This window comes from Pantherophis guttatus, chromosome 3 (assembly GCF_059756535.1).
Source record: "Pantherophis guttatus breed Tessera chromosome 3, ASM5975653v1, whole genome shotgun sequence".
Lineage (NCBI taxonomy): Eukaryota > Metazoa > Chordata > Lepidosauria > Squamata > Colubridae > Pantherophis > Pantherophis guttatus.
In genome coordinates this window covers 194774701-194791347 of record NC_142065.1, presented here as the reverse complement: position 1 = coordinate 194791347, position 16647 = coordinate 194774701, and the positions used below count along the sequence as shown (strand labels likewise).

At 36.3% G+C, this 16647-nt stretch overlaps 1 protein-coding gene across 3 annotated transcripts in view; it reads left to right on the top strand.

The window, feature by feature from the left end:
* CSMD3 (CUB and Sushi multiple domains 3) overlaps positions 1-13964 on the top strand; it is a 695220-nt gene extending 681256 nt beyond the window's left edge. For all 3 annotated transcript variants that reach the window (XM_034422197.2, XM_034422198.2, XM_034422199.2), the window contains 4 exons: positions 1522-1634; positions 3558-3645; positions 7471-7606; positions 13709-13964. In XM_034422197.2, coding sequence (XP_034278088.1) covers positions 1522-1634; positions 3558-3645; positions 7471-7606; positions 13709-13868 — 497 coding nt within the window. In that variant the 3' untranslated portion in view covers positions 13869-13964. The remainder of the gene's footprint in view (positions 1-1521; positions 1635-3557; positions 3646-7470; positions 7607-13708) is intronic.
* Positions 13965-16647: the final 2683 nt, after the last annotated feature.

The window sequence follows — 16647 nt, the reverse complement described above, 5'->3', positions numbered from 1 at the left end:
CATTAGGGATTCACCTAATCCTTTTTTCAAATAAAGTATGTCTCTGATTTATAGGTATGTCCTAAATGTACAGTAGCCATCCTTTAGAACTGTTGAAGCATACTAGTCAAGATTTCGTCTCTGCAAAGCAAAAAAATTATGGTCTAAACACCATCTTAACATGGAGGTTGAGAATGTTGTTTGGTCTTCTAAATCTACTACTTTTGGTTTTCTAAATCTACTATAGTAGATTTAGAAAACTATTTTAGTGTTTTACAGAGATCAATGTTTGGCAATGAACATTGAACAAGGGTGCTTTTACATGAATTTTTGCTAATGGCTCCAAATTCTTTCTCTGTATACATGTGGGTTAGGGTTAGGGTTAGAGTTAGGTTAAGTTTTCCTGAAGCATGTTGAAATTACCCTTTGTAAATGACTATACCAATGGATACCTATCTTTAGCGCAGAACTACTTGTTACTTTACTATCTTATTTTATTATTTCCTTATATCCTGGATTTTTTCCTAGATTACAAATTGAGAGAGGGGGAAGGAAGGAGGGAGGGAGAGAAGGAGGGAGGGAGGAAGGAAGGAAGGAAAACAAAGGATCTATGGGATGATTTTATTCAAGAGAAGGAAGGGAGGGAGGGAGGGAAAGAGAGAGAAAGAGGGAGAAAGAAAATGAATGGATGAATGAATGAATGAATATTATGTGGGGGACTTGAGTTGTAAACTTCCATTGATAAGTGGGAACCTGTACCTGAGATTTTCAGATTCTAGTTTAATTCAGGTTTAACACAGCACCATAATGCCTTTTTCCACCATTATTATTATAATGTACATAAACAAAAGTTTCTGTTTTTATTTCCATAGACCCTTTATTTTCCTCCCTTCCTCCCTGCCTTCCTTCTTTTGAATAAAAGCAAATATAAGCTAAGCTACAGGCAAATTAGTAATAACTGCTTAGAAGAAAAATTATCAGAATGATTTTTGACACTGAATTTGTAGCAAATTTAGTTTGTGTGTGGACAGTGTGTGTGTGTTTGTGTGTGTGTGTTTGTGTGTGTGTGCGCACAGGCATATAGATATATAATTCTGTTCAATCATGTCCAATTCTCAGGGATTGCCTGGGCAAATCCCTGCTGTTTTCTTAGCAATGTTTTTCAGAAGTGGTTTGCCAGTGCCTCCTTTCCTAGAGAAAGTGATGGATCAAGGTTATCAAACTGGCTTTGTGCCCAAGGTATCAGGCCTCCTGGATTTTGCCTGATGCATTAATCACCATCTTAAATTGACTCTTGTAGTTGTTATGCTTACTGAAATAACTCTGGAACCGACCACTTGCTAAACTGTTGATTCACAACATGCAATTAAATAAATAGATATGCTTTATTTTTTAGTTACCTAAATAGATATACATACATAAGATATAAATATAAAGATATAAATCTTTGATCCTTGTGCCTCCCCGTTGCAAAGATGGTCTAAAGAAGATGATTTTGGTTTTGTTTACTAGCTCAGATCAACTATGTTTTATGTTTTACAGGGTTGTATAAAAGTCAAGAAGCCCGTTTAATGCTCCATATATATCTCATTAAAGCACCATACCATACTTCTGTGAACAAACTGAAAGACGACAAATGGGCAATGGATGGCTTTGTGAGTATACTTCTGGCAAAATCCAATGTGTCTTAATAAAAAATTATGACTTGTGCATGAGACCAGAAAGAAGTCATTTTTTAAAAAATGAAAGTTTAATTAGGAATGTTGAAAAATAGGCTTGCACAGGCACTTGCTGACAAGACAAGAACAAATGTTGGTATTATAGGTTAGTGGCATTCTTAAAGGTCATGGGAAATGCCATTGATTGGATTCAAAGGTAGACTAGTATGCAGGCAATATATACATTATGGATGACTACTTTCTTGCCTATAAATTTGTATTAGAAAACCACGTCCTTACATATTCATAGAATGGATACACATAGACCGGGTACACTAAGTTGCATTTCTACCTGGTATACCTGATTTATACTTACCAGGATGCAGTGTAACATTGATTAATAAGGAAAGATGTAACACAATATTACAATTTGAAAATGGGAATAATAGCCTGATTTTCTTTCAAGCACCTATGTCCAATCAGTCAGTGCAGTACTGTATCAGTGATTAGTACTTTGCAAAATAGAGACCCTGATAAGTGTGCTTTGTTTCTATCGCAAAGTATACAGTACTATTACTTTCTAGGTTGATTGTAATGCTAACATTGTAATAGTTAGTAGTGCAAATAGATCACATTTTTACGTGATCATGTAGAAACCCTACATTCCTGTAAGATTTATAATTGACAAAAGATCAACATGCAGTGTTATTTATAACAATACGAATTAATAGATTAAAGCAGCAATATTGCAAAGACAAATTAAAGCGTGATGTGATAAATTTTCTATCGGTAACCTAATTCAAAATATATTTATTGGTTTGATTTCAGTTAAAACTGTTAATACTTTTAAAACTTTTAAAAGCTCTCAAAATAAGAAAGAATCTAATAAATTTAAAACATTGATTAAAAAAAATAGGCTAAACTAAGCACTGAATTTCAATGGCAAATGCCTGGGGACACAGATTCTCATCTTTGCAGGTTTTCTAAACACTGCAAGAGTGGAGGGTATAAGGCCTTCCAAAAGGGTGAAACAATACAGAAGAATAATGCTAGAACAATATATTTCTAATGGGGGGGGCATCTTAAATCAAATCAAAGCTAGATTTTATTTATGGTTAAGACCGAAGAGGAATCTTAAAACATTTTTAAAAGTCTAGGTGGCAATACCTATCTGAATTGACTGTTCCAAATAAAAATTGGGTAGTACTTAGAAAAGAAACACCGAGGAATATCAGAGGAAGTAAATACTAATGAAAAATCATATCCCTATTGTCTTTAAAGCTGTCATGAATCAAAGTCAACTAAAAATAATCTTTGCTACTACAGAAACATAAGACTATTCATTAGATGTTGAAGTTAGCTATTTTGTGAAACATAAAAACAGACAAATGAATTTTTTTCTCTAATTGCTTTATACATGGTTTTAGATACTAATAAAATTATAAGACATTTAAGGCCACATAAGAGAAGACAACAAGCAAAGATTTTAAAAATCCGTTGGCTCAACTACCAATAAGAATAGTGGATTTTTTCCCCTTTTTTTCTTTCTTTTCCATATTCTTCAAGTATTTTTAATATGTCTATTCTAGATCTTCATGTACTATTTCCCCATTTTTGCTTTTTGCTTTTTTTATACTGTTTTTAATTTTTTTGAGTATCTTTTAAAATAAAATAAGTAAATGCAACTACTTCCAAATCATCATGGAGAAAATCTATCAGTGTGATGGTTAGGAGTTGACAATGACTTGATGACATATAATCAACCGAGCATTTCCAGATCAAAGAAATCTAATATCACTAACAATAAGAAAATATATAAGTAACTGAATGGCGAAAGTGATTTTTTTCCAGATTGAAAAAAATCTAATAAGCTTTTCAAGTTGCTACTTGAAACACCTTTCTTTTTATTATTCTACATAGGTTTCTGCAGAACCTGATGGTGCAACTTACGTTTTTCAAGGATTTATTCAGGGTAAAGATTATGGTCAGTTTGGACTTCAAAGATTAGGTAAGCTGATGCTTTTAATTTAGACACAGTCAAACATTTTGCAGTCATTTGAAATCAACAAAGATGGGCTGATGGAATCTTCCTACACTTACTGCTTCTGATAAAATTCTGGAAGGCATTCTATACATGTGTATTTTTTTTTACTTGGAGATGTTTAGAAATTAAGAAGAGTGATGCTACATCCTTTGCCTCAGTAACTGTCTCCATTTGAATTATGAATGACTTTTTTGATAGATTCACAGATACTATTTCAAGAAAAGCTAATTCCAGTCTTAGACTGGAAACTGAAAGTATCTACATATGACACTTTTTCCCGTAGCCAAACTGTACTAAACTAATTTTAAGTTTAGACTCCAAAATATTTTGAAAACAGGATGGTGTTTTTCACCAAAGTTACATTAGAAAGTACATGATCTGGGGTATCCACAGCTAATTCAAGATTTCATCAAAATAGAGAAATGTGCATTGTGATGTCATAATACCAAGTTGGTTAGTATGTGCCTAAAGCAATTGAGTTTATATGGTGATGTTAAAATGCACATTTTGTTACTTGCCTCCTAGCCAATACTACAGACTCCCTTGATGGGCAGCCTAGTTAGATTAGATGATGGTCAGTTATCTTTATTTAACCAAAGTTCTGCTGATGAGAATGCATTTCCAGCATTTGGTATTTAGATACACGGAGACTATAAAACTATGAATAGTCTCAAATATTTGTTAAATGTATAATTCAGTAAGGTACGGTATTTTATTTCATCTTGGTTATGTACAATGGAAATTTTCTTAGATTCTTCCCTCCCGGCAATTTCTATTGTTCATTGTGTAATTTTGTTGAAATATTATACTTATTTCTGTACTTAAGTTGCTTAATTACAAATTTGCTATTCAAAATTTCATTACAGCAGACATCTATTCCCTTTCAAATGCTTGTAGAAAGTTTGTGCTCGAGGGAAAGACCATTTCTGTGAGATAGATAGATAGATAGATGATGGATGGATGCTAAATGGGTATAAACAGGTGAAATCATTTGCCATTTTCCCCTCTAAAGACAAAAAAAAGAAAACTCTTTTAATATGATATAGTGGCAGCCCAAATTACTGTATCTGATTCAGCACCTACAAACATAAATGGTAAAGTTTAGGTGTATGCTTTCGCTTATCCAAACATAATGTTTTTTTATTAGCCTTTTAAAGGAGAACTCTGGGAGCAATTTTGAAATTTATGTGATGCGCTTTGCTCTACATGCATGTCTGCTTACCTTTTCTTCCAAATTCCTAAGTACTAATAAAATATAATTGCCTGCATCCATAAGCATATAAAAAACAGGAGAAATGGGTAAAAGAAAATATTAAGCTGTAATTATTAGAGTCAATTTCTGTATAGTGGCACTTTTTTCCCCTTCTTAATTGAACACTTCTATTGCTAAGTGTACTTATTCCTCAGGCACTAGAATCCCATTTAGCACAAACTGAATGGTCTTCCAAGAAGAATTTGTTATCTTGGCAGTAATCTTCCCTCCCTTTTTGCGTGAGCATTTTTAAGTATTACCCAGCCCACTTTATAACAGATTTAAAAAGCAAACACAATCTGCATCTATATTGTTTATTTTTGCCTAGGTTTTCGCCTGTGTTTGCCTTGTTTGGTCCATAACTGACTTCACCATGGAATTCTCCTGTTCAGAGAAGATCTGCAACTTAGGCATTGTTTTAGATTCAAAGTTTCTGCTCTGGGAGCAGATAATATGTGTGGTCAGGAGCCCTATGTACAGTTACAACTTGTTTTCTAGTTGCAATGGTTCCTGGATTGAAAAGTCCTCCGTACACTTGTCTGCTAACTGTAGTGATTTGGTTTGGGCAGCCCTACTCAAAAGATACCCTTGCTCTAGTCACTTTCCATTTGGATTACTATAATACAATGGGTGTCAAACTCGATCGCATCACTTATTGTGATATATCACATTTTTTGCCTTTTCGGAGCCGGGGTGGACATGGCCTGCGTGTGACGCATCCGGCCCATGGGCCGCCAATTTGACCAACCTGCGTAACACATGGGGACACTCTTAACAAGCATTTGGCAGTACAAGTGGTACAAAATGCAGACTGGACAGTGATGGATGCATACTTGGGTGACTCTATTGCTTTGGGAACAGCATTGGTTGCCAATTGATTACTACATGCAATTAAAGTTGTTGGTTGTGACCATTAAAACCTTATATGGCTGGGGATTATATTCACCAATATTTGTCTCCCCATTTAAGCAGTTTCCTTATTTGATTGAGAAACTCATCTGTTTGAGAATGTCGTCTGATGAGAGCAAGGAAAAGAATATTTTTAGATGGCATTCCTATGCTTTGAAATTCTTTCCTTATTACCTTCTGAGTTTTGTGAAAGCTGTTAAGACCTAGCATTTCCATTTAGCCCAGGAGGAAGGCATTTTTTTGACTTCAGAAGAACCTGGTGGATGTATGACCCATGTCTTTTTCCTCCTTTGTTCCTTGTAAGGTTGTGTGGATTTTTTTTTTCCTCTGGGTGCGTATATTCATTTTTGGAAGGGTTCTTTTTATGATATTATTAAATGTTAGTCATCATTCCATCAGATGGAATCAGATAGCATAAACCATGTACGTAAATGAATAAACAAATGGTTAGGCACTCAACATGTGGGGGACAGAAATGGAACTGTGAAGTTGTAAAATTGTGAGGAAGTTTGAAGAGACAAAGAATGCATGAACTGATTGGGCTTCATTTAATTGCCCTTGTAGGAAGAGAAAGCATGTGGAATTATTCACACTTTTGAAGGATCTTTTACTTGAAACAAGGTAGAACAGGCGTGTCAAACTCACCTCATCACTGTGGTGTCACGTGATATATTGAGACTTTGCTAAACTGGGCGTGGCCAGTGCGTGACACATCCGGCCCAAGGGCTGGGAGTTTGACAGCCCTAAGGTAGAGGAAAGATTTTTACAGAAAGAAATGCAAGAAAGATGCCTTAATCACAACTTAAGCAACTTAATCACAACTTTGTTTTCTAGCCAGTTGTGTTTAATTTGTGCAAGCTAGTAAATTGACTGTTTTCTTCCTGCAAGGCATCATTCTGGTACTTGGCTGGGATAGTCAGTATAGAGGATGATTATACAACCAAATTGCATATTTCATATCAGAAAGAGGCAGGGTTTGATTGTATAGTCACAGCCAGTAGTTTGACTTTCTGACCACCCTGATGTTAATTATATATGTTCATTTCAAACAGATGCATCTCTTGCAGGAGGACGGTATCTTGTTATGGAAGCTGTTCAACTGGGAGTAATTACTCTTTTAATAGATTGCAAAAGAACCTGCTCTTATAAGTGTGGAACCAGGAACAAATTAAGCACTGAAGCCAGTCTCCTGCATCTGGCATTGGGCATGGGGAACCTCACCAAATAGAAGCAGATGAATAATTATCTTCATAACTCCCTCCCATAATTTAGATAATAACCCAGGACATAAATATGACTTGATGTAATCCCAATGCTGTTGCAAACCTACTTGGGTGGAAAGAAACCAAATATTTTGGTTCATAAATTGCTTTTGTTTTTGAAAGTACTCTGCATCACATTTTGATTATCAGCTAGAAAGAGCAGGAACTCACATCTCAAATATATGGGTGATTCACTTTGTTTAGTTTGCAAAATAATTGGAAATAGTGGTGCATTATAGAACAATAAACAAATTGTGCATTTGTATAATATACATGTGTCTAAATATTTATAAATATTTGGAACACATATTTTCCCATGACAGTAGTAACAGAAATAATGTTTATCTTTATCTTTTGTTTTGCCAGGACTTAATACGTCTAAAGGATCAAATTCATTAAATCAATCACATGGTACAAACAGCAGTTCTGTGGCCATTGCTATTCTCGTGCCTTTTTTTGCCCTTATTTTAGCAGGCTTTGGATTTTACCTTTATAAACAAAGGTGGGTGGAATATACATCTATTTTATATGCGTATGATATATATGCATGTGTGTGTGTGTAGGGAGGGAGGGAGGGAGATTAAAAAAAGTATTATCTGAACAAATCAGAGATTAAAATTCATCTTCTGAAATTCTCCCATTCCTTTGTACCTCATGCCTAAGGTTACATATTTTAGTAATCATGTTTTCCACAAACTCAACAACACTACCATTATTTACATTGTTTGTCTTGACAATTGTTCAGGCATTTTTCTATGGTCATTGATTATAGAATCTAGGCTGTATGGAGAATGGTTTTTTTGGGGGGGGGGTTGTTTTTTGTTTTGGACCTAATTATGAAATCTTTTTTTTTTTAATTTGATTTATATGCCGCCCTTCTCCGGAGACTCAGGGCGGCTTACAATGCAATAGCCTTCATACTTTTGTATATTTATACAAAGTCAGCTTATTGCTCCCACAAACTGGGTCCTCATTTAACCTACCTTAGAAAGGATGGAAGGCTGAGTCAACCTTGAGCCTGGTAAGATTCGAACCTGTAGAAATTGCAGGCAGCTGTGTTAATAACAGGGTGCATTAAACCACTGTACTACCAAGGCTCTATCTTGCGAGGGTCATCCAGGTTTCCAATCTATCAATCTATCTATATTTCTAAAAATGCATTCAGGGAAACTACCAATTTGCATTAAAAATAATATATAATTAAATCAAAATTTACATTGCATATAGGAAACACAGCAGAATACAGGAATTTCATATTTATGATGTACAGTACTGCTTCCTTTTCAGGTACTGATAAAAAATATACATAAAAGTAAGAGAATAAAAACCTTATATTTCAAATTGTTCTGAGTGAAAAGCAAATTGTGATTAGCACAGCAATCATGAAATAACAATGCTCATCCTGGATTACAATAACCTACATCAATAGGCTGAGTCATAACCCTAACCCTAAATTTTGTGTGCATACCAATCTCATCTTGTTCAGGTTATACTATCAGAGGAATATATTTGTGCAGATTTCTTTAGGACATGGGTACTATCTAAATTGTATCACAACTATTTCTGATAATTCCAATTATCCAATTAGCTGTCCTTGGAGAACGGACCTATGAAAAGCCACAAAAACTATTCCCAGGAAACATAGAATAGAATTTCAGATCAAAATTAGTTCTTTCTCTGTTCTCAAGGGTGAAAGTGCCTAGGTCCATGATGGCAAACCTATGGCACATGTGCCAAAGGTGGCACACAGAGCCATATCTGTGGGCACATGAGCGTTGCCCTAGCTCAGCTCCAGCATGCATGTGCGTGCCGGCCAGCTGAAGTAAGGAAATGGGCCGTTTTGGGCCTCTCGGTGGGGTGGGGAAGGACATTTTTGTCCTTCCCAGGCTCCTAGAAAGCCTCTGTACCATTTAAAAGATTAATAGAGTTGGAAGGGATCTTGTAGGTCATCTAGTCCAACCCCTCTGCCCAAGTAGGGGACTACACCATTTCTGAAAAATGTACTGTAAGCCGCTCTGAGTCTCCGGAGAAGGGCAGCGTACAAATCAAATAAAAAAAAAAATGACAGTCTCTTCTTGAAACCAGTGATGAAGTTCCCACAACTTCTGAAGGCAAGCTGTTCCATTCTTTGATTGTTCTCACTGTCAGAAAATTTCTCCTTATTTCTAGGTTGAATCTCTCCTTGATCAGTTTCCATCCATTATTCCTTGTCTGGCCTTCAGGTGCCTTGGAAAGTAGCTTGACCCCCCTCCTCTCTGTGGCAGCCGCTCAAATATTGGAACACTGCTGTCATGCCTCCCCTGGTCCTTCTCTTCACTAGACTAGCCATGCCGAGTACCTGTAACCATTTTTTGTATGTTTTAGCATCCAATCCCCTAATCATCTTTGTTGCTCTTCTCTGCACACTTTCTAGAGTTTAACATCTTTTTTATAGTGTGGTGATCAAAACTGGATGCAGTATTCTAGGTGTGGTCTTACTAAAGCTTTACAGAGTGGTATTAGTACCTCACTTGATCTTGATTGAATCCCTCTGTTAATGCAAAAGGATGTTAATAGTTGGTTTAGCTGTAGACATAACCATTACCACTTTTCTCTTCAGCATGACCCCTGAACTGCCATTGCTCTTCCCCATAGTTGTGCCTTCCATTCTGATTGTTTCTTTTCCCAAAGAGCTCAATATAAAATGGTTCTGAAATAAATCTGCTCTACAGAACACAGAAGCAGGACAAGGAACATTGGGCATCTTTCCAATGCCAACTGAGGCCATATCTTTGATTGGCAATGGAAGCCAATGTCTTCTCAGATCTCTACAATGCTTTAGCATTGATATTTGTCATGTTGTCATGGTTGGTTGGGAACAAGAAATATCATTTTCCCTTTCTGAATTAGACTGTTCTCTAATTAATGTTTCCCAACACAGTTACTCTGCTATGACTGTTAAGTTTTAAGTTTTATTTAATTGTTTAAACACATGGTTTGCAGGAACCAGCTAGAAAACACTCTGCTTGATGACAAAAGTCCACTCTAAATGTGTTCTCCATTAATGGGAACACATTTGAAAAGTATATAGAACATCTAAATGGTGTTGACCAGTCTGTACTATTATGATGCAGCTGAAATATTTACCCCTTGTACATCTTATTACTTTCTTCATAATAAATTAAAATCACTTATGAAAAGTCTTCCATCTACATTAACTTCCTTTCACAACTGTCAGAGATGCTTTGTAGATAAGGTCATTGTTTCACATTATACCTTTACTTTCAGTTTTTTTTTGGAACTATTGTAAATTACTGCCCTTTAGAGAGAAGCAACATATTCAAATGTCCTGATGCCTTGGAACACTGCAGTAATAATGGCTTTGCTGTGTACTTCACATATTGCCTATATTTTGTTTTTGACATGTACAGTATTGTGAATTGTATTCCTTGCATCATTTATCTTACATCAGCCATAAGTGCCATGAACAGTTTTATTACAGACAGCTGTTGCATAGCCATGATTGGCAATTCAGCTCCTATCAGTTTATGCTGTCACTACAGACCTTTGTCCAAGATTTATCCTACTGTTCTCACCTGGGAGATAGTTGTGCATAAAATACCTAAACCAATGTCATGATCCTTTGATCAATCTTTTTCCAGTTCATATAAAATCTTGGGGTTTTTTGTGAACATTTTAGTCCTATCAGATATGAGTAATGAGGTAGGCTAATGTTTATAAATGTAAGCTTCCACATGAAAATGTGTGCATCTATTGTAGAATATCAAATAATGAAGCCATGGTGGCTTAGTGGTTAGAATGCAGTTGTTGTTAGTTGTGAAGACGTGTCCGACCCATCGTGACCCCTTGGATATCATTCCTCCAGGCCTTCCTGTCCTCTACCATCCTCTGGAGTCCATTTAAGCTCACCCCTACTGCTTCAGTGACTCTATCCAGCCACCTCATTCTCTGCCGTCACCTTCTTCTTTTACCCTCAGTCTTTCTCAGCATTAGGCTCTTCTCCAGTGAGTCCTTCCTTCTCATTCAGTGGCCAAATTATTTCAGTTTCATCTTCAGGATCTGGCCTTCTAAAGAGCAGTCAGGGTTGATCTCCTGTAGGACTGACAGGTTTGATCACCTTGCAGTTCAAGGGACTCGCAGGAGTCTTCTCCAGCATCATAGTTCAAAGGCCTCCATTCTATGACACTCTAGAATGCAGTACTGCAGGCTAACTTTGCCCACTGCCAGGAGTTTGATCCCAACCAGCTCAAGGTTGACTCTCCATCCTTCCCAAGGTCAGTAAACGAGGACCCAGATTATTGGGGACAATATGCTGACATTGTAAACCCCCTCAGAAAGTGCTGCAAAGTCCAAGTGCTATTGCTAGGCGCTATTGCTATAATGTTCTTTTGGCACTGCAGCACAATCAAATAAAATCCAAAGTTATTCTGTGCTTTCCATCTGAGATCTACACATTTCTAACACCCTCAGAATTATCTAACAAGCACTTTTTAACATCATCAAATGCAATCATTTAAGGCTCTAGAGAACTGGAACAATTTTTATTGTATTGTTGTACGCTGCCCAGACTCACTTTCCATGATATGGACAGCAATACAAATTTGATTAATAAATAATAATAAAAAATCTCCTGAAGTCCAGTATCTCAAGTACGGCTTTGATCAATACATTTGCTAAGAATCCTTCCTCTAATCCATATGACTGTGCTAGGCAGTAGCAGGATTGTTACTACACATTCTGTACTGTCATCTAGTCTGCATGTGATAGTTTACAGAGAATATAAAAGAGAATCTCCTGAAGCTTAGTTTAGCTGTGTTTGACTTTCCTTCAGCTTAGTCATATCAAATCTTGGATCAAGTAGAAACTTTGGTCGAGCCTGGGAAGCTTTACTGAGATGTATCATACATCTGGGCAAGCACAGAGAAGTACTTTGCTGCAGCCGATGCCTGCGCATAACTATTACATCTTTCTAGGCTTGGGCAAGAAGCACAATTTTCAGCAAACATTGCCTTATTAATTGGTTTCCGATATGTCATAATTGGACCGTTGCTGTTGATTCTTATCCATAGAAACTTTTATAATGTGGATGCAGGATTTTTGAGAGAGAGAGAGACATCCTTTTCATCCAAAAAATAAAGATTCATTATTTATATACATCTTTAACATTCTGTGTCACGTTAAATAATTTAATTCGCGAATTGATTTAAGTCTATGTTTAGTCTCTTCTGCACAATGTTCTCTAGTGTTGTTCTCCTTTGTGAAAGCTAGCAAGATAGTATGCTAGCATAACAAATTTGCTGTCTGCATTTTCATCTCTATTCTGCCATGTGGCAGATGAGAGATTCTGTCTGCAAAAGGAGTGGGGTGAGGAGAGAGGCAGGCTAGAAAAATGCCTCTTTAGGTGCCAGATCATCTGCAATCAATTCTCCAAGCCCACGGAACAATTGTAGGAATACAAAATTGGCACTAAAAGCGCCATTATCCCCTACTTTTCTCGTCCCATTTTCTTGCCGCCCATGATAAGAGATGCAGAAGACAACAAAACATTCTCTTTACAACACTTCTCTTGGTAGGTTAAGCGGAGGGAAGCAAGACATTGATCTATGGTGGGCAGAAGATGTTCTCCTGTGACAACTAATCCCTATATTGGGATGTACTTTTGACACATGTCCACCTGTCTTCCAGAAGGCTGATGGGCACTTATCAAAAAGTGCACCTTTCCAACCTTCTGAATCAGACGCTTGTGTATTCTCTGCTAGGTCTGATGGATAGGCTTACCTATATCTGCAGTGGTGACTAAGTGGTGTCTTCTCTATACATGCATGCACTAATACATAACTTTGATCATTTCCCCAAACCCTGTAGTTTGGGGACCTGCTACTAGGTCTGATGAAGTTGTTAGGAAAACGTGGAGGGTTGATTGTCTGGCATGGTGAATGAGCCCCAATTCTGCTGTCAAAAAATGGTTGGCTGCAAAAAAGCCATTGATCACAGAGGCTATGTTTGCCACAGCCTCAAGTGCCCAAAAAGGAGCAAGGCACATATCTAAATATACCTCAATAGCCTGACTTGCAAGGATTGTGTCAGCTGAAAGGGAAAGTGCCACATTAAAACTAGGGGGGTTGGGGAAGAGAGAGAAAGAGAGCATTGTAGGCCAGGGTGACTGAAAGATGATCTAATTTGTGTCTGTCTTTCTGAAATATACCAGTCATGGTTAGAGGCTCCTAAAGAAGCACCTTTTCTTGAAACACATTTCCTTGGAAGCAAAATTATAAAATCCTTTTACTACAATCATCCCAAAGGTGCTTTTCTAAAAGGCACAACTGGACTTTCTTGGTTTTTTTTTCTTTGAAAACATTTCATTTCTAATCCAAGTTCGGAAGAAGCTTCTTGGTTGAGAAGCAAAATGTTTTCAACCGGAGGAAAAATACCCCAAGAAAAATCCAATTGCCTTTTGGAAAAGCTCCTTTGGGACAACCATGACCGGAATGATTGAGAATCTTCCCAGGCATTTTACTACAAGTAATTTTCTGTTCTTATATGCTGATTTGTGACTGTAATAATCATTTGATTTAATCTTCTGTTCTTCTGCCATTTGCCACAGGACTGCACCGAAAACACAGTATACTGGTTGCTCTGTACATGAAAATAACAATGGACAAGCTGCTTTTGAAAACCCCATGTATGACACCAACGCAAAGTCTGTCGAAGGGAAGGCTGTGCGATTTGATCCAAACCTGAACACAGTTTGCACAATGGTATAACATTGCGATGACCTGACTGCAGTGGTTTGAAGATTGAAACGCGGTCGTAGTGGACCTATCGTTCACTGGTTTTTAAAAGAAAAAAGAAAAAGAAAAGCACATTTTTCAGGATTTCCTGGATCACCTTCTCCTGAGGATGAGACAGAGACTAGAGTGGGTTTCTTTTTTTCATAAATATATATTGACTTCATGGTTACTGTGGAGTATTTTACAGAACGTCTGCTGCACTCCATGAGTGCTTATTCACAGTTTATTTGCTTTTTTAAAAAAGAAGATTATTCTAAAAAAAATAATAATAAAATAAAATAATAACATATTTGCATATATTGGAGGAGCATCCACTATCAGTACGTCTGTGCTTTATAAACTGCTAGAGGGACTGGATTTCAAAGAACAAATTATATGTGATAGGAATTAAGAGTTATATTTACAGGAGACAGCAAGAGCCTATGGCTTCTCTTTATTAGCCACAGGCAAAACCATTCCATCATATCTGGTCTTTAATAACATTTTCCTCTCCTCTCTCCCTCTCTACTAACTATGAATTTCTGAGATTATGCCATGATCATTAACGTGCTTAAGCTTGCAAGCACAACCCATTATTTCTGAGCCACAATGGGATAATTAAGTGTCTGGTCTCAGATTCTTTTTAATTCACGAGTTTCATTCCCTGCTCTGTTGTTCTTGTCATGCAAGCATCTTTTCTTTTTCTTCATGTTATCTGTCCCGATAGTGATCAATTTGCCAGCAATAGAATAAGATTTGAGAAACGGCACAACTGCAATTATCTTGGTTGCTGAGATCTATTACAAAGGTATATGTATTTCACATTGCCCCTCCTTTTCCCAGTAATTCAATTTTCTCCAAGTGAACAAATGGCAGATTAGAGTAGCATCACACTTCTAGACAATGAAGGTGCCTAAATGGTACATTTCCCATCCCACTCTATCATCCACTTCATCAATTTTATTTCTACGCTGCATTAAATGCTGGAGACAGACGTGATCATCATGGTGCCATCAACCTGCAGTCACAAAAATGTAGATTTCAACTCATCAATGCATTTCTCAAAATTTCCAGGGCTTCCCTGTTCTAAGATAGGGAACAGCAAGATACGTACTTATGGAATATGCCTGTGAAATTTTTCGTCCCACAGAAAAAAACCCACAATCTGCGTGCATCAGATTACACTGTACACAGATTTCTGGATTAAGGATTAATCTCTTAGCGTTGCACTCCCTTTTTTTATTGAGAAGTACATGATTTCAAGAGTGAATTTACCCTAATTAAAAGAAATTAATTTTCTCTTTAATTTCCTTACATCTGCAATCCAGGTCTTGGTTAAAAAAAAAAAAATCATCACCGACTTCTATCATTTTGCATGATAAGGAATTTGTCATGAGTTTGCCTGATTCTTAAATGTAGCCTATGATTTACACACAAATGTGTACCTTTTTGTCAATGTTATAATGTACATTCTGTGTGGAAGAAGGTAATTTTGGCATTACAATGTTTGTGTCATTATTATATGCTGTGCCAAGAAATAATGGGTTTCAGTAAGTGCACTGAATGTTGTGCCAAAGCAATGCCACATATTACTATAGGTACAAAGGGTGCTGCCAACACAAATATTTTAAATGAAGGCTTTATAATCCAGTTCACAAGCCTATTAAGCCAAAGTGCAATCAATTACAATTGAATGGGTCTGTTCAATTCCAATTAGGAGGTTATTTTCCTAACTGTTTTAAGGTTCAACAAATTCTGCTTCATATTAATTTGGGAAGTTTGTTTTCAAATGTACTTTAGAATTTATGTTGTGGAGTTAAACCTTAAATTACACTTGTTCTACAGCAGTATACAATATAAATTATGGTACAGAAATGAATACACTAATTTCTCCAAATCATACTTTCTTCTGTCAAGTTTGAGATTCCATCGATCTGTTTCATTCTCATATAAAATAATACAATTTTAGTTCAGACTGGAGTTTTATAACTGAATTATCAAAATATGGTTTGAGTAATGTCCGCATCATTGTTCATTGTCTTCCTTTGATAGCATGAAATGATTTTGAACTCATCAATGCTGTACATTAGCTGGTGTGAATTATCTGGAAATATTCTTTTCTCAGATACAAACCATCTCTATGGGAATAAAAAATAATTTTTATTAATGTAATAAGAGAGTGCCTATTGCCCCCAAAGGATCACAAGTTTCCCATTTCCATCCTCCAATCTGTATTAAACCAAGAACTGCTGCTTGGATTTCTATAGTGTTTGATGAATTTCTTATAAACCATTTTACAACGTTTTCTTTTGAAAAATCACACCCATCTTTCCAGATACTGTCTTCTACTAAAAGAATGCCATTTTTATATTTTATACCATCAATTTGTTATTTATTCTGGTTTATTCAAATGATTGCAATAATGACGATTCATTCATTACTGTTAAGGTTAATATTTGAGATCTTGTTTAAAACCTTGTTTCTTCTGCAACTGGCTACTCCTCTTATATTAATGCATACACTTTTGTAAAGAAGTCTATTTTTATGAAAAAAAAGGGGATTTGTAAAAGTATGATGTAAATTTTCAGTGCAATGTAAACAAATAAAAACGGATAATTGCTTTTGTAATACGAAGTGTGTTTTATAAAACATTTAGAATCACAACAGCTGTGGAACTTGGAGTGAAGTCAAATTCATTAGCCAAGCACTACAAGTTTTTGGAGAACATGGCATTTCCTTGCTATTGTGTGCTTGTGTTTGTGTATTTTTGTAT